Source organism: Trifolium pratense, linkage group LG3 (assembly GCF_020283565.1).
Source record: "Trifolium pratense cultivar HEN17-A07 linkage group LG3, ARS_RC_1.1, whole genome shotgun sequence".
Taxonomy (NCBI): Eukaryota; Viridiplantae; Streptophyta; class Magnoliopsida; order Fabales; family Fabaceae; genus Trifolium; species Trifolium pratense.
The window spans coordinates 9,825,415-9,843,399 of NC_060061.1; the positions used below are offsets into that span (position 1 = coordinate 9,825,415).

Below are 17,985 nucleotides of genomic sequence, written 5' to 3' on the forward strand. Positions count from 1 at the left end.
TATGAGTAGAGATTCTGTCCATTTTTTAAAATAGACACTATAACTATTAAAATTTTGTTTCTTAAAAAAAAACTATTAAAATTTTGATATATAAATACTCAAATAATATCAAGAATTGTTAGAGATTCTGTTCATTTTTTAAAATAGACACTATAACTATTAAAATTTTGATATATAAATACTCAAATAATATCAACAATTGTTAAAAAACGTGTATTTATATTATTGATTTACTTCAAAACTATAATAATAAAACTATAATATTCTTCACACACACACAAAAAAACTAATATTATATAGGATCTCTATAATATTGGACTGAATATACTAGTAAATATGCTCCAATAGGCTTGAACAACAAGTCAAAGAAATGATCCAACTGCATACTCTTCCAGTTTCAAAGGGTTAAAAAAGAAAAACGTGCCATTAGTAAAGGACAAAATCGTAAAAATAGCCCAATCCCCTCTCTCCCTGCATAAACCTCTATTCACTTCCATCTCCCATTCACTCCCCCTGCCGCTTTTCCTTCTTCACTTTTTTCTCTCCTCATTCTTCTTACACTCCACACAACTTGTAAGTTCAAATAATCGATTATTTTCTCAAAAAATTAATATCTAAGTAGTAATTCATACTTTTACATTATCATATAATAAAATCAATTTATTTAGTACGCCAAAAAAAAAAATCAATTTATTTATTTTACTGTGATCGATACTTTATAATCATATAATAACTTAGATGTATAATATTTTTTTTTTTCAGTATTTGTTTTGTTTGAAGATTATTTAGCTTTTACAAAAATGGCTTCAAGAGCGATTTTGAGAAGAAGAAGTTCCATTAATCAATACTTCAACGCTTCATCATCTTCGATTTCATCTTTTCACTCTCCGTTACGTTCTTTCGCTACAAAACCTTACACTCCTCAATCCAACGGTTGCGATGAAGTTTCACGTTCCAAAGAGGAATTATTATTCAATCATTCACCGGTTTTGGGAAATTACGTTCGTCGATTCACGACTACGAGTTTCAAGAACGATTTTACGAGATCGAATTTGTTGAATGAGTCGATTGGTGTGAGGTGGTTGTCGCAGTCGTCATCTGCGGCGACTGCGACAACTGCGAAGAATGATGAACCGGAGAGTGATGATTTGGTTGCGAAGAAGCGGAAAGAAGCTTCTCCTGAGGAATGCGATCAAGCGGTTGAAGGTTTAACAACTGCGAAAGCTAAAGCTATGGCGAAACGTTTGCAAGAATCTCAGAAAGAAGTACAGAGTGTTTTTCAGCGAGTTTGGAGTGTTGTGCTGAGTGTTTCGCAACGAGTTTGGTCTTCGTTTTTAGGGATTGGTCCTGCTTTGAGAGCTGTAGCTTCAATGAGTAGGTTGGTTACTCTTTTTCCACCATTCCATGTCTTGTGCTTGATTATATACATTACATGCTTTAATTTATCTTTTGATAGTATATACGGTTTTAAATTGCAGTTGCGATTATAAAAATTGCAGATATGATATGATTACAAAATGCAGATGTGGTTGTGTTGTGATTATGGATATTGCAGATATTATGTGTTAGGTTCTATGAAGCATGAACACATACACATACACATACACCTGATACAACAAGGATACTGACACGTCGACACCGATAATAATTTGAGTGAATAACATAATTCAACTGAATCATATATGACGGTGTTATATGACGGTGTCAGACACCAATGCATGTCCAACACCGGAACACGACTAATCCGAAGAGTGTTCGCACTTCATTGGTTATGTTTGCAAATGCGATTATAGTAATTATTGATAATTTATGATTTTAAATTGCACTTCAATTGTTTGTGATTATAGAAATTGGGGATGTTATATGATTTTTAAGAGCAGTTACAGCGGTGTTGCAATTATAGGAATTACGGTTTTCGAATGATTTTAAATTGTTGTTTGTTATAATTGTATTGTGATTGTGTTGAGAACTAGAGCTTGCAGACGGCTGATGTGGCTGCAATTTGTGGACCCTTCGAAAACTATAGTACTGCTGGCTGCAATTTGAAACCATAATTTATGCTCGGTGGTTTTGACTTTTGGTTTGTTGTAGAGAGGACTGGGCCAAAAAACTTGTTCACTGGAAAGAGGAGTTTGTATCGACGTTGAAGCATTACTGGTTGGGTTGTAAACTGCTGTGGGTTGATGTGAGAATCAGTTCCAGGTTGATGAAGAAGCTTGCTAATGGGAAGAGTCTATCTAGAAGGGAGAAACAGCAACTGACACGGACTACTGCCGATATCTTCAGGCTAGTTCCTGTTGCAGTTTTCCTTATTGTTCCCTTTATGGAATTCCTTTTGCCAGTGTTTCTTAAGTTATTCCCCAACATGTTGCCATCAACATTTCAGCACAAGATGCAAGAAGAGGTAACTACTAAGAATGTTTATGCTGTTTGTCTATTCTCTTTGCGTATTATGTTTGCTCATAATAAAGTGAGTGTACATATGTTTACATGACAATTGTTCTCTCATCTCTTGTACCTGAAAGTGTCGTACCATTCAAGACTTTCTGTACCATTCTGTCTGTTACCAAGGGAAAAATAAATATTATAACTAAGCCACTGCAAGGCCTGTCACAGCCAGTGTTGATGTCCCTATGTAGAAGACAGCTCCTGAAGATTAATATCAACATGATTTCCTATTTTTCACTAATATGAAACTTTGGTTGCTAATTGTACATGACTATGTGCTAATATATGCTCTGTTTTCTGGCAGCCACTGGTCATGTATAGTGGTTAGTTACCTTTATTGGTACCTATGTTTTCTAATGTGACAACATCAATAATATTGGTATTTGTGTGACGTAGTTGTTGAATGTGTAGGAAGCATTGAAAAGGAAACTCAAGGCAAGAATAGAGTATGCAAAGTTTCTCCAAGATACAGTCAAAGAAATGGCAAAAGAAGTTCAAAACTCCCGTGGTGGAGAACTAAAGAAAACAGCTGAAGATCTTGATGACTTTATAAACATGGTTAAATATTCAGCTTAAAGGATCCTTTGTCAATCTTGTTTCCCAAACGTTATTTTGTTTAGACTGTCACATGTTCACTTTCTTTTCTTTTTGCAGATTAGAAGAGGTTCAATTGTCTCTAATGAGGAAATTTTGGGTTTTGCTAAATTGTTTAATGACGAACTTACTCTAGATAATATAAGCAGGTTAGTCTCTTAACTCTATTTGACTTCAATATGCTTTTTTTATTGGTCATGATGTGGTATTGTGATTTCTAACTGTCTTTTCACTGTTTGTAGGCCCCGATTAGTAAATATGTGCAAGTACATGGGTATCAACCCTTTTGGCACCGATGCATACTTACGATATATGCTACGAAAACATTTACGGAAGTAAGATGAATTTTTCATACTATTTTTTATAAAATCTTTAAGAAAATTCTTTGATAAGATTGATTCTTTGTAATTAGGAAAGAATCAATATAGCTAGTCTCCCCTTCTTACTATTTTATCAAAGAACACTGATCCAACTGCTTTAGTATGGTACAACATTCATTTCCGGTGTAATGACTATGATTCGCGTCACAAGTGACAAAAACTCAACAAAAGGGTTTATTCACCTTTTGAGCTACTTCAGTTACCACTTACTCTGCAAGCCCGCAATTGTGTTTACATGCAACAATTCCCCTTTTTGTTAGGATTAAGGAAGATGATAAATTGATTCAAGAAGAAGGTGTAGCTTCTCTTTCAGAAGCTGAACTCCGGGAAGATTGCAGAGAGCGAGGCATGCTTGGGTTGCTTTCTGTTGAAGAAATGCGCCAACAGGTTTTTGTGTTGTGGACAGTTTTATGATTATTATGTTATATTGCAACATCAGTTTCCATGAATAACAAATGTTACTTTGGTATTTTTACGCTAAAATGTGTTAACTTGTCTGTACAGCTTCGAGATTGGTTAGACTTATCTTTGAACCACTCTGTGCCATCATCTCTTTTGATACTTTCAAGGTGATTTTAGCAAATCCCCCTTGTTGGGAACAAATAATTAAAAATTAAAGAACCGGCTGGATATGCATTTGATATCTTGCTTGATGACCTTTATAGGGCATTTACTGTGTCTGGGAGATTGAAACCAGAAGAAGCTGTGCAGGCTACACTTTCTTCTCTCCCTGATGAGGTTGTAGATACTATACAAGTTACATCTTTACCCTCTGAGGATTCTGTCTCAGAAAGGCAGAGAAAATTGGAGTTCCTTGAAAAACAGGAAGAACTTATTAAGGTAAAAATATGGAATTGCATTACTCTTTAGAAGGTCGTTTTGTTTCATTAGGATGACAAAGTTGTTCTCTCATCAGTTTCTGATATTTGCTTTGATTTCTGTGACAAGAACCTGTAAAAAAATACTAAATAATCAATGTTATAAATAGAACATTTTCAATATTCTTATGGGCACAACTCTATTGGAGTCTAATAATAAGGTTAAAGAATAGAAGTTTAAGGTATTGATGTTCAGAGTTCACCATAAAGATCAATTTCTAGGTTTAAGGGATGCAGATTGATTAAAATTTGGCAACTTAATTTTGAATGAATATTACACGGCTCCAAATACTGATAAATAATAGTATTATAATAATTATAATTAAAATTAAAATGCAGAAGGAGGAAGAAAGAGAGGAGGTGGAGCAAGCAAGAATTGAGATGGATCCTAGTCGAGAAGATAAGGCCTTGAATGAGATGAATATTTCAACGGCAAAAGAAGCACATCAACTTGCCAGAACCAGAGCAGTGGAAAACAAAGATCAGCTGTGTGAAATTAGTCGTGCATTAGCTGTTTTATCTTCTGCATCGGTGAGATTTAATATTTAGATCTCTCAATTGCTACAATTGATGCATTACTTTTAATGCATGCTAATGTCTTTTACTCTGATGGCAGTCTGTAAGTACAGAGCGTGAAGATTTTCTACGACTAGTTAATAAAGAGGTAATTTGGAACTTTTTTTTTTGAAACAGTAATTTGGAACTTTTAATACTCAGTCATTTGCTTTTATGATTTCTACATATATCTTCTATATACTGCCTTTAATAGGTAAAGTTTCAGCATGATTTTGTATAGGTGTGTGCCTCTATATCTTAGAATTTGGGTTTGATCGTAACTCAACCCTAAGAGCTAGCTCATGTGGTAAGCGTTTACCCCCACTCATATCACTATCTCAGCCATATCACTAGTCATTGTGGATCTCCAGCACACCCTTTTCATGTCCAAGGCAGCAAGAAATTTGTAGGACTGGACATCTAGTGGCCCAACAATGGATCTTGATAGGCTTTGATATCATTTAAGAATTTGGGCTTGAAATTAAATCAATCCCAAAATTAAATCAACCCCCTTATAACCACTATCTTGACCATATCACAAGTCAACGTGGAATGTTCAACATTATTATACATATAGAATCAAATTCACCGAGACTAGGTGTGAGTACAGAATTATATCATGTTGCAATGAAGTACCAGCTAATTTTTTAATGTTATCGATTTTATCACAATATCATTAAATTGTTTGAATAAGAAACATAAGAGTTATTATATTTATTCCAAAACAGAAGGTGAAGTTTGCTAGCTTCCGCTAGTGAGAAAGCGGTGTGTTTGTAATGAAAATATATTTCTTATAAAATACTCTATGCATCTTTGATCATTTTACTCTATTAAAATGCATTAATCTCATCTTATGTATAGTTGTCAAATAAGTAAAAAACCATTTTTTATTGCAAACATATATTTCTTTGAATTTTTTAAAATTTGGCTACAGGGATAGTCATTGACAATATTTTAATTAGGAAAAATTATTTTCTATAAGATCTATTAATGTATTATATCTTGCTCTTGGGTTAACAGCCTATCTAACATCTTTGGAAGTGGGTCAGGATCAAAGACATTGCACATATAAAAAAAAAAAAATTCAAATATCATTTACAAAGAAAAGTACAAAATTATAAAATAATTAAACATACGATCAGTGTTTCTTACACAGCCTATCAGCCCTATCTAACATCTTTGGAAGTGGGTCAGGATCAAAGACATTGCACATATAAAAAAAAAAAAATCAAATATCATTTACAAAGAAAAGTACAAAATTATAAAATAATTAAACATACGATCAGTGTTTCTTACACAATTGCATATATTTGATATTGTCATTTGTATTACACATTTTTAAAACAGCAACATGTGGCTATCGAGCTTCCACTGCAATGAGGCCCAGGGGAAAGGTTGGACCCATTGCGAATCTATAGTAGTAGCCTTACTATTTGTAAGAGATTAATTCTACGACTCAAACTCGAGACTTCTGGTTACATGATAACAACTTAACAGTTGTGTCAAGGGGTTAGTGTGCTTACTAGGTTATTATTAAAAAACGTCACTTTTAACATGTAGTGAGGGTGAATTCTATTTCAGATGTGGGGCACATACCTATAATGCGCCTTTTTTATGTATGAACTCTGATGCTGTAATTGATCGATCATATTATCTATGTGTGCTATATATATTCCATTTGCCACCCTCATCTGGTTGTTTGTATGCCTACAGATAGAACTTTATAACAGCATGGTAGAGAAAGAAGGTTCAAATGGTGAAAAAGATCCCATTGAGACGTATAAAGCTGCCCGAGAGAAACATGAGCATGCTGCTGAGTCAGATGATGATGGGGATAAGGTGTCATCCGCACTCATAGAAAGAGTAAGAACCGTATCTTTTATCAAGTCTTAGAGAAAAGCTAGAAACTGATTTTTCACTTATGAGTTTATGATTATTTGAAATTCTGTCAGGTTGATGCTATGCTCCAAAATCTTGAGAAGGAAATAGATGATGTGGATGCCAAAATTGGCAACCGATGGAGGCTGCTGGATAGGTTTGTACTTGCTCTTTGACATTGGTCGTTAATATATATTTTTTTCTATGAGGGTCATAAAGGTGGCCTAAGTGCATGCAAAGATGAAGATGTAGGCTAAAGTTTAGGTTGAGATGGATTGTATGATTAAGTTGTCCTTAAAGGGTATTGAAAGAAGATGAAAGAGAAACTGAATATTGAATTTTCATTTTCTTGTATTGAACTGAATTAGTTACAGGCAGTTACAAGTTCCTCATTTATAGTAGATGGAACTATGACCTGCTATAGCAGGTTCTATCCTAATTGTGACTGCCAGCTGTCCATTAATTGCCAGCTGTCATAACTGCCTAATTACACATAGAGTAAGCTTTGACTCAGCTAATTACACATAGAGTAAACTTTAACTAAGCTATATTTATAATCTGTTGATGTATCTCTAATACCCCCCCCACAAGCTCAAGGTGGGTGAGAGGAGGAGCCCACATTGAGCTTGGGTCTGAGAGCAAGAAACTTAGCAGAGGAAAGGGGTTTGGTGAATAGATCGGCCCACTGGTCAGTGCCAGGAATGTGTACCACCTGAAGCTGCTTAGCAAGGACCTTCTCTCGGACAAAGAAAAGATCAATCTCCATATGTTTTGTACGAGCATGAAGAACAGGATTGTGTGCGAGAGCAACTGCCGATTGATTATCACATAACACAAGGGGAGTGGTGGAAGGCACAAGCAATTCCTGAAGCAAGGTTTGAATCCATAAGATCTCAGCAGTGACATGAGCAAGGCTTCGATATTCAGCCTCTGCACTAGATCTGGCCACAACTGGCTGCTTACGAGACCACCAAGAGACAAGGTTGGGACCAAAATACACAGCAGCACCAGAGGTACTTCTTCGATCATCAGGGTCAGAAGCCCAATCAGCATCACAAAAGGCCTTGATGGAAGGAGGCTGGTGAGAAGAGAGAGGGTGAAGGCGCAGATGGTGATCCATAGTGCCCTTAAGATAACGCAAAATGCGTTTCACTGCAGTCCAATGAGATTCTAATGGATGGGACATGAACTGACAAACTTTGTTAACAGAGTAAGATATTTCTGGCCTGGTGATGGTGGCATATTGTAGAGCACCCACTACAGACCTATACATGAACGGATCAGCTAAGGCATTAGAACCAAGTTTGCTGAGCTTGCAAGAGGACTGCATAGGGGTGGAGACAGGGCTGCAGTTAAGCATTTTGGTCCTTGTGAGAATGTCTCTAATGTACTTGGATTGATTGAGAGCAAGAGACCCATCAGGCAGTGACTTAACCTCAATCCCAAGAAAATAGTCCAGATCACCCAGATGCTTGAGAGAGAATGCTTGATTAAGTTGAGTAATAAATGACTGGATGAGAGAGGGAGATGTACCAGTGAGAATAATATCATCCACATAAACAAGGAAATAGAGAACATGACCGGAAGCTGAGTAAATGAACAGGGACGGGTCACATCTGCTAGCTTTGAAACCCAACTTTAATAGAGTAGCTTGCAGTTTCTCAAACCATTGCCTAGGGGCCTGCTTGAGGCCATAGAGAGCTTTATTGAGCTTGCAGACCAGAGATGAGTCACCTTGTTCAAAACCTTGCGGTTGTTGCATATAGACCTCTTCAGTAAGATGCCCATTAAGGAAGGCATTGTTGACATCCAGCTGTTGTAAGGACCATTTTTGTGTGATGGCAAGGGTGAGAATCAGCCGGATAGTAACGGGCTTCACAACTGGGGAGAATGTCTCAGTGAAGTCAATCCCTTGTCGTTGGTGAAAACCTTTGGCAACTAAGCGTGCTTTATACTTGTTGAGAGTGCCATCAGAATTTTGTTTAACACGAAAAACCCATTTGCAGCCAATTGAAGATCTATCAGACGGTAAAGGCACTAGTGTCCAAGTGTTATTGGCCAATAAGGCATCATATTCAGCTTGCATTGCAGTTTTCCATTCAGGCACCTGAAGAGCTTGTTTAACAGATGCAGGCTCAATGTGAGTAAGAAGTAATCTGGGCTCAAGACGAGGCTGTGTAAAACCATCTTTGGCTCTTGTGAGCATGGGATGTAGATTAGATGGTTTGTGGACAACTGGTTTAGCTTTAGGAGGGATAGGGGGAGCATTGGGAGGTGACAGTGACTCAGGAGATGTGACAGGAGGAGAGGTGGGAGATACAACTGGTGAACTAGCAGAGGGTGGGGGACTATTGGGTATTGAAGGGCTTGGTGAAGAGGTAGGTGAAGGACTGTGAGATGGATGGTGGACCAATGGTGATAAAGTAACTGCAGAGGACTTTGAGGGGACAGCAGAGTGAGGAGAAGTAAAAAGATCAATAAAGGGAAAACGTGACTCATTAAAAATGACATCCTTGGAAATAAAAAGTCTACCATTAGGTGAAAGACACCGGTACCCTTTATGAGAGGGGGAATATCCTAGAAAGAGACACTCATGAGACCTATAGTCAAGTTTATGGGTGTTGTAGGGCCTGAGGAGAGGAAAGCAGGCACAGCCAAAAACTTTGAGAAATTTATAATCAGGGTCTTGATGAAATAAAAGTGTATAGGGTATTTTAAAATCCAAGGGTGCAGAGGGAAGTCTATTGATGAGGTAGACAGCTGTGAGAAAAGCATAGTCCCAATAGGAAAGAGGTAAAGAAGCTTGACTAAGTAAAGTGAGGCCAAGATCCACAATGTGTCGATGTTTCCGCTCAACAACCCCATTTTGGTGATGAGTGTGAGGACAAATCAATCTGTGTATAACCCCCAGGTCTTTGAGAAACTTAGTGAAAGGTCTGAACTCCCCTCCCCAATCAGTTTGAAGTGCTTTAAGGGAGTGACCAAATTGTAACTCTACCATAGCTTTGAATTGTTTAAATATAATGAACGCATCAGACTTGGATTTAAGCAAATAAATCCAAGTGAACCGAGAGTATGCATCTACAAAGGTTATATAGTAGTTGTAGCCTAGGGTAGATGGTTGAGGAGATGGTCCCCACAGGTCACTGAAGACCAATTCAAGAGGATGAGTGTATTGAGTGTGTGAGGGTAATGAATGTAACTTGTGGGCTTTACCCATGCAACATGCTGTACAAAAAGTAGAAACATCTTTATTAGAATTGAAAGGAATCTTACAATGCTGAAGTACAAGCTTAAGAGTATTACTATGAGGATGTCCTAGGCGTAGATGCCACATATATTGACTATTCTGTGTAATACACACAGGATTATTTGCAACAGTAAGAGAATTAACAGAAGGAAATTTAGCAACAGACATGGAACTATTAGAAGAAAGAGACTTAGGTACTAGGGGAGGCTTGCCAGTATGCAGCCTAATAGCTGGGAACTCATAAAGACCATCAGATCCAACTTGACCTTGGAGAAGAGTAGCATTATTTGCCTGTGATTTTACAAGACACTCATTAGACGTAAAAACAAAGTAGACAGAGTTATCTTTACAGAATTGAGAGACACTAATGAGGTTCTTAGTGATGTGAGGTACATGTAGTAAATTATTGAGTGTAAGGTTTAGGTGAGGGTGTGTAGGGGAAGGAAAAGTGCTTGAACCAGAAGAGAGAATAGGCAAACCTTGACCATTTCCTATGTAAATTTGATCGTGACCTTCAAAAGGTGTGAGTTGCTGCAAGTTCCGTGAGTCACCAGTGACATGAAACGACGCTCCAGAGTCAGGGAACCATGAGTTGGAGGTGGATGGTGCAGCATTGGTAAGGAATGCACTAGGTGGAGCCATAGTTAACTGAGCTTGAGCTGGTGGACGCATCCATGTGTTTTGAGGAGGAAAAGGTGCATAGCCAAAGGCTTGAGGTGGAGCATTACCATAGGGATTATCATAGGGATTTCCATAGCGAGGCTGAGGCACAGGTGGTGCAGGATTGCCTTGAAACTGCTGATTGAAACGATGCCAGCAATTGAGAGCAGAGTGACCAAACTTAGCACAAACCTGACACTGCAGATCAGAGTTCCGACCTCTACCACGGCCTCCACGGCCGCCACGGCCACCGCGTCCACCACGACTGCCGCGGAAGGAGTTGTAATCCGGTTCAGGAGACGGCGGGGGAGGTGATTCAGTAGGAGTTTCGTTGGAATCACCATTGGTCACAGGTGCAGTAGAGCTGGAAGCATGAGTTAGGTTAAGCGACGCAACATCAGAAATTACACGCTTCTTGAACTTTTCCATACGTAACTCATGAGCAAGGAGAAGGACCTCAACTTCATCAAGATCAATTGCATCAAAACGTCCTTCAATAACAGAAACTACCGGAGCAAAATCAGAAGGTAAGCCTTCAAGAATGACATCGATGTGATGCGACGGAGGAAGCGGATCGCCGATGGAGGCGAGAGCATCAACTGTCTTCCGGATCTGGAGAAGATACTCCTTGACGGAACGATCGGCTAAGGTATGAGTGCGAAGTTCAACACGAAGATGACGTGCTTTTGCACGGATCTGCTTCTGAAAGTAAGCGAATAACCGATCCCATAGTTCATGTGAAAAGGAGCATCCAATCATGCGAGTGAGGATTTCACTCGATAAAGTGGATTGAAGCCAAGAGAGAAGCATACCGTCGCGAGAACGCCATGAAAGATAGGCCGGATTTGTGACACCGGTGGCGCGATCGGAATCGGTAAGAAACTGCGGTGGAACGCGAGGACACACCACAAACTCAGTGAGGTTGTGCGCGTTGATATACGGCTCGATCTGTTGCCGCCACAAAGGAAAATTGTCTTCGGTGAGTTTCTCGGAGATCTTGAGAGAAAACTGTAGTTTCTGCGAATCAGAAGAGAAAACAGAGGTGCCGGCAACGCCGGAAGCGGAGGAGTGCGGTGGTGTAGTTGGTGCCGCCATGGATCGAACTACACTACTGATACCATATTGAAAGAAGATGAAAGAGAAACTGAATATTGAATTTTCATTTTCTTGTATTGAACTGAATTAGTTACAGGCAGTTACAAGTTCCTCATTTATAGTAGATGGAACTATGACCTGCTATAGCAGGTTCTATCCTAATTGTGACTGCCAGCTGTCCATTAACTGCCAGCTGTCATAACTGCCTAATTACACATAGAGTAAGCTTTGACTCAGCTAATTACACATAGAGTAAACTTTAACTAAGCTATATTTATAATCTGTTGATGTATCTCTAATAAAGGGATTTGGTGCAATTTTATCAGTCACAATTTTATCCTTACTGGCTTACCTTAGTAAATCTCTTGCAAGTGAAATATGTGGTTTTATGATGCATTTGCATAAATTCAGTTAAGCGAGTCAACAAATAATTGTCGCTGGAAGTTTAAATGTTCTGATCTATAATGTCAAACCCTGCGACTGACCCCAAAATTTGGATTGCGGGGTGCGGGATGGCCGTTATTTGATCCCAAAAGTTGGATTGAGGGATGAGTCACCGCTCGATGATGGTTGAGAAGAGTGGGAGTTGTCATTGCTATTGGAACGGCCATTGGGACAGAGGCTGCTAGTGAAGGCGGTGGCTGGGACGACGGTGGCTACCAGTTCTGGTTTGCAGTTTGTAGGCAATGATTAGAAAGTAGAGAAGAGAAGGTTCTTATAGAAGAGAAAAGGAAATTAAGGTTTTTCATTTTGCTAAACCTTTATACAGCCCCTGTAGTATCTAGATTTTAAGGGTATTTATGGGTTTTCTCTATCCTAAAACTGTAGTGCTCTTGTTGTCCCAGCGATTCAGATTCGACATGAATATGAAACTCGAAGGCGGCTGCAACTCCATTCTGGTCTTCTCCGACGCGTGTGTGGACGGCTAGCCATTGTTCTGTGTCTCCCCACCGCTACGGCGTCGCTATTCACAACAGTGTACTTCTTATAGTGTTACTAAATACGAGTCATTTGATTTAATTGCTATTGTTCATTTGATCATTAGTTGGGAATCTTTCTTAGTATTTTTCTATCAATGGTTTTATGTCGCATAATAGTCTTTTTGTAACTGATGTTCTTACTGAAGAAGAGGGATGAATAGATCATGCAAAATAAGGTTATTATTGTTGCATGGAATTTGGGGCAAGATATTGTAATTGTTTCAGAGAAGGGACCTATCTTGGTCAGATTCTGAAATTTAGAGAATACAATTTAGTACACCAATACTAAGGGAAATATAAATTATCAATATATTTTAACGTGCTGACATCTGATGGCAGAGGGATAGTAGTTTTGAACATATTTTCCAAGCGATACGATCACAATCCAAATGGAATGAATTCATTTCTACATGCTTAGTTAAAACTAGTTTGGGACGTCATGGTGTGACCTTTAATTTCATATGATGAATTGGATTGGACATTGTGTATGGTTTTTTCTTGTTTAACATCCATTCAGGTCTTGTACTTGGAACAATTTACATTTACAGTAAATTACTGTGCAAAGACTTAGTGCTTGTCCGTTTTTGCAGAGATTATGATGGGAAAGTAACACCGGAGGAGGTAGCATCGGCTGCAATGTACTTAAAGGATACATTGGGCAAAGAGGGCATCCAAGAACTCATCAGCAATCTTTCTAAAGATAAAGGTACTTGTCTTCTCTCTCTCAAGCTTATTACCATCTTTTAAATCTTGATAATTTTAGATTTGGTTTGCTTCTAAGTGCGTTTAAAGAAACGGTTTGTTCTGCATTCATGCAAGTTGAATGCCAGCGAAATTCCATCTCATGGAATTTCACTCGCAAAACAACAAGTGTCTGACCAGTATCTCAGACTACAATTTTGGGCATACTGTTTTCGCACACTGAAACCTTCTTCCCCAACCCGCTTATTTTTTTGGTTGGGGTGGAGTGAGGTGGTTGCTTTGGTTTAATAGTGTGAGCTCTTGGTATATTTCTCTGAATTTCAATTTTATACTCGGTGACCATATTAATTAAAACTATTTGTTCGCTATGAAGATTAGTTCATGAGTTCAGTAATTAATAATTAATTACTTCTTTTGTTGCTATAGATGGGAAGATATTAGTTGAGGATATTGTTAAATTGGGCGGTTGGAAGGAAGAAGATGGACATACAGCTGAAGATGAAAGACCATGAGTGTATGATCGGGTCTGGATTTATCGCGTCGTTTCAGTCGTCGTGGTCGACGGGGAAGAAAGAAATCCCTCACTTGCCTTCCACATGCAAAATTATTTGTTATTCCATGCTACAAAAAATCTGGCACACATATATTTTAGGCCAATTGAAATCTCTTCTGCATTGATTTTGTATTAATAAGTAGTTCAAGTGTAGCAGTCGGATGAAAGTGGAGTGTGTATAAGCTCTGTAAATTTTTGACAGCTGATCACACAAATATATACTCTCACATTTACACATGATAGTTAAGTTGATCAGGGGAAGTATAAATGAGACAATGTATTATTTTTAGTAGGTTTTGCTACCTATAGATTTAAAGACTTACGATAAGAAAAATTATTAAATGAAAATAAGAGCATTTTTGGTAATAGTCAATAATTTTTTTAATATATGAAATTCTTGAACTCATTGGGATCAACATGCTTAGCAGTAGATGATTATAATTTTGAAGCACGATTTCAGTCTGACTACGTATCAAAAGCAATATTTGTGCCTAATCTGGTTGAGTTGGTTTGTAGGTTTTATCAATTGTATACAAGGTGTTTTGGTGCATTTGTTTTTATTTTTCTGAAAATTATTTGATCTAAAAAAGATATGCGAAGTCCATATAATAACTGATTCACTTAAGGAAAATATCAAATTATGCAAATGCAGTTTGATATATTCGGTTTCTCTTGTTTTTGTTAAATCAACACTAGTTTGATATATTCGTAAGTACATGAAAGACCAAGAATTTTTACTAAATGGTGGCAACGACAGTTTTGTACAATTTTTAAGCATCATCCACCAATAGTCAATCACTTATACTATGCAAATGCAGTTGGAAATTCACTCGCTAGAAGCTACATATCTAGCACTGGTTTAAGTTGCAAAGTTAAATGTAAGATAAACTATTTGGTGTTTCATCAACTTAGCCTTCTAAATTGATGAAACACCAACATATTTCAATTTGGAGTATTTTTCTGTGAGAAACATTGTGTTATTGAGCTGTGTAATCCTTCACTTGGTGATACTACACAAGACAAACCAGACACACACATAGCAATTCAACCAACTAGAATCACCACTGACTTAAGGAAAATAAAGTTCTCATACAATACAAATCTAAAGACTCTTCCTCGGTTACAATTATGAGGGAATCCATAACCAATATTAATAGAAACCAACATGATATATTTAGCTTATTTACATATCCACAATCAATACCAATATTAATTTAGGACCTCTTAAGCTTATTTAAAAAGTCATTGATATTGTTATCTGAAGTGCCACCATGACTTATAGCTTCTATAGCCAATTCCCTCCATTTCTTAGCATTAATCCTCATTTCACTCCCAACATCATTTTCGAACACTTTCCTAATACAACTCTTAATCTCTTCTCTTGTCACAATCCCATTCTCATTTACCATAACTCTAATTCCCACTTTCCACACATCCTCAACAAATTTTGCATTCAAAGGTTGATCAGTCCATTGTGGAATTGCAATCATAGGCACACCTAAACATAATGCTTCAAGTGTTGAATTCCATCCACAATGTGTAAAAAAACAACCAATAGCTTTGTTTGATAGCACTTCCAATTGTTGTATCCAATTCACTACTAACCCTTTTCCACTTGAACTAATTTCCTCAACCAACTCTTTTGGGATATTCTTATTCTCCATAGTAGGGATCACCCACAAGAAGTTTGAACCACTTCCTAATAATCCTAATGCTATTTCCTTCATTTGCTCCATGCTAAAACAAACCATGCTTCCAAATGATACATAAGTAACTGACCCTGCAGGCTTTGATTTCAACCAATTAATGGCTGATGAGTCTAATTGGAAGAGACTCAAATCATTATCCTTGTCATTTGGAACTCCTTTGTCCAAGTAAAAGGATGGAACTGTTGGTCCAATTGTCAATATTGGACATAGCTTTGACATAGAATCCACCACCTATATAGCATTCATATAGATAAATGATTAGATCGTACTTTTTTCAATTAAACTCTAGCAAAATTCAGTTTATATCACATAATTATTTTTGTTACAATTACTACACAATCACATTGATTAAAGGGTTAAATAGTGTTTATCCCCTGTCAGTGGCAGAGTCAGGATTATTATAGAGCCCGACAAAATTTCACATATGACATAATCTATAAATAGTCCAATAAAAAAATTCAGTTTTGCCCTAAACTAACCCCTAAAAATACCAAAAATTTTGGTCAGAGTTCGGGCAACGGCCCAGACTTGCTGGCCCTTAGAACCGCTCATGTCCCCTGTAATGTTAGCGAATTTCGGTTTACCCCATGTGCCATGTGATATACTTTTTTGCGTTTCCAATCGTGTATCGTAAAGTTTTCGTCCTTTTAATCTATTTTAGTAATTGAATGATTGTTGTTTACCATAAAAGTAAATCATATCAAATGAACCACAAATACAAATTGCTACATATTGTGGATGGAACAGTGAGGAAAAAAACTACAAACATGACAAGAAATCTAAAGAGAGAGATGAGCCAAAAACCTGGTCCTCTAGCTTGTAGAAGGAATTGACAAGAACAATATCTGCTTTATGGATATTGGAAAATTGATTCATAACCATCTCATAGTAAGCAGGATAGAAGCCAGGGTCATTAACAAAGGATGGAGTGTCTTTCAATTCAAGCAAAGGAAGCCCTTCTATAGAAATTGGCAATGAAGTAATTGGAAGCTTTAAAAGTCCATGGTAAACATGATAATACATGTAATTAACACTACACTTTTGAGTGAAAAAAGCAGCTCCTAGTAAATCAAATTCTTTGGTTACATCTAAAACCCATTGAATCATAGGGTCATATACTACACAATCTATAGGGTGATTAGAAGAGTTATATTTTTGGATAAGTTCCTTCAAATTTTCAGAGCCTATAGTTTTCATTTGAGATAGATAGGTTGATATGTTACCAACTTGAGCAAAGCCACCTTGGTCATAACCATCAGATATGAAGTCAAATTGAAGGGATGAAGGTAAGGATGATGATTGAAGATGCATGATTTTTGAGATGAAAATAGTTGTGACCATTGTGACTTTAACTCCTTTAGTGCTTAAGCGTTTGCTAAATTGAAGCATTGGGTTTAAGTGTCCTTGGCTTGGGTATGGAATCATTAAAACATGCTTAGTATTTCTCTCTTCCATCTCCTATACTATTACTGACACAAACACAAGCTATACAAAGTAGAACTCAATATATGGTTGATTGAGGTAATGATGAATATTTATTGAATGTATGGTTTTATGGACCTGGATTATCTACGGTAAGGTTAACGCACAGTTTTGCATCACAGCCGTTCATATTAAATCGGGAAATTTATATTATATACGAACAAAAGTAAATATAAACAATGTACCCAAAAAAAAGTAAATATAAACAATTTTAGTGGTTGGTTCCAAATCGGACGGCTACTGTGAGTAACTGCGTGACGAGGTTACTGGGTATAATCTCATCCCATGGTTTTATACGGTTGCTTGTTAAATTATCACACGACATCGGTGTTTTTTGTCTTCTCTTTTTTGACACAAAAACAAAAAGGAGTAATATTTTAACTAAAAATGTCCAAGTGAAACAATGAATGGATACGGCACCAAGACAACGAACGGACATTTCACTATCTTATCATCACAAAACCCCATACACTACACCAAATCACCAATAATTCCCCGTGTTTATAAAACACTATTATTTTGTCTATATATAATTCTTAAAAAAAAATCATTGAAATTTTATATAAGAAAAAAAAATTGACAAAAGATTATTGAGCAATTAGTGTAATAGTATTTGTTTTGAGCTTTTGGTTTCGGCAGATTGAGTGGTTTTGTGGATTGGTCAATTTTCTCTTATTCAGGCATTGGACCAATTGCTATTATGCATTACAACTAAAAAAAAAATAGTATAATCTAGGCTTAACTACACATTTGGTCCTTTACGTTTATTTTAAGTTTTAATTTGGTCTCTTACGTTTAAAAAGTATCAATTTGATCCTTTA

At 37.1% G+C, this 17,985-nt stretch overlaps 2 protein-coding genes across 2 annotated transcripts; one reads left to right on the forward strand and one right to left on the reverse strand.

Moving 5' to 3' along the window:
- The first annotated feature begins 352 nt into the window (after window positions 1-352).
- On the forward strand, window positions 353-14,339 carry LOC123917810 (mitochondrial proton/calcium exchanger protein-like). The gene is made up of 15 exons (XM_045969656.1): window positions 353-573; window positions 763-1,378; window positions 2,092-2,404; window positions 2,860-3,006; window positions 3,103-3,191; window positions 3,285-3,377; window positions 3,683-3,809; window positions 3,927-3,991; window positions 4,088-4,262; window positions 4,640-4,831; window positions 4,917-4,964; window positions 6,569-6,718; window positions 6,808-6,890; window positions 13,309-13,424; window positions 13,847-14,339. Exons 2-15 carry the CDS (start codon window positions 801-803, stop codon window positions 13,930-13,932), a joined length of 2,262 nt encoding a protein of 753 aa, XP_045825612.1. The 5' UTR covers window positions 353-573; window positions 763-800; the 3' UTR covers window positions 13,933-14,339.
- A 589-nt stretch (window positions 14,340-14,928) lies between these two features.
- On the reverse strand, window positions 14,929-17,283 carry LOC123917812 (flavonol 7-O-beta-glucosyltransferase UGT74F1-like). Its single transcript, XM_045969659.1, has 2 exons — window positions 16,487-17,283; window positions 14,929-15,913 (listed from the first exon to the last, which is right to left on the reverse strand). Exons 1-2 carry the CDS (start codon window positions 17,135-17,137, stop codon window positions 15,188-15,190), a joined length of 1,377 nt encoding a protein of 458 aa, XP_045825615.1. The 5' UTR covers window positions 17,138-17,283; the 3' UTR covers window positions 14,929-15,187.
- Between the last annotated feature and the right edge of the window lie 702 nt (window positions 17,284-17,985).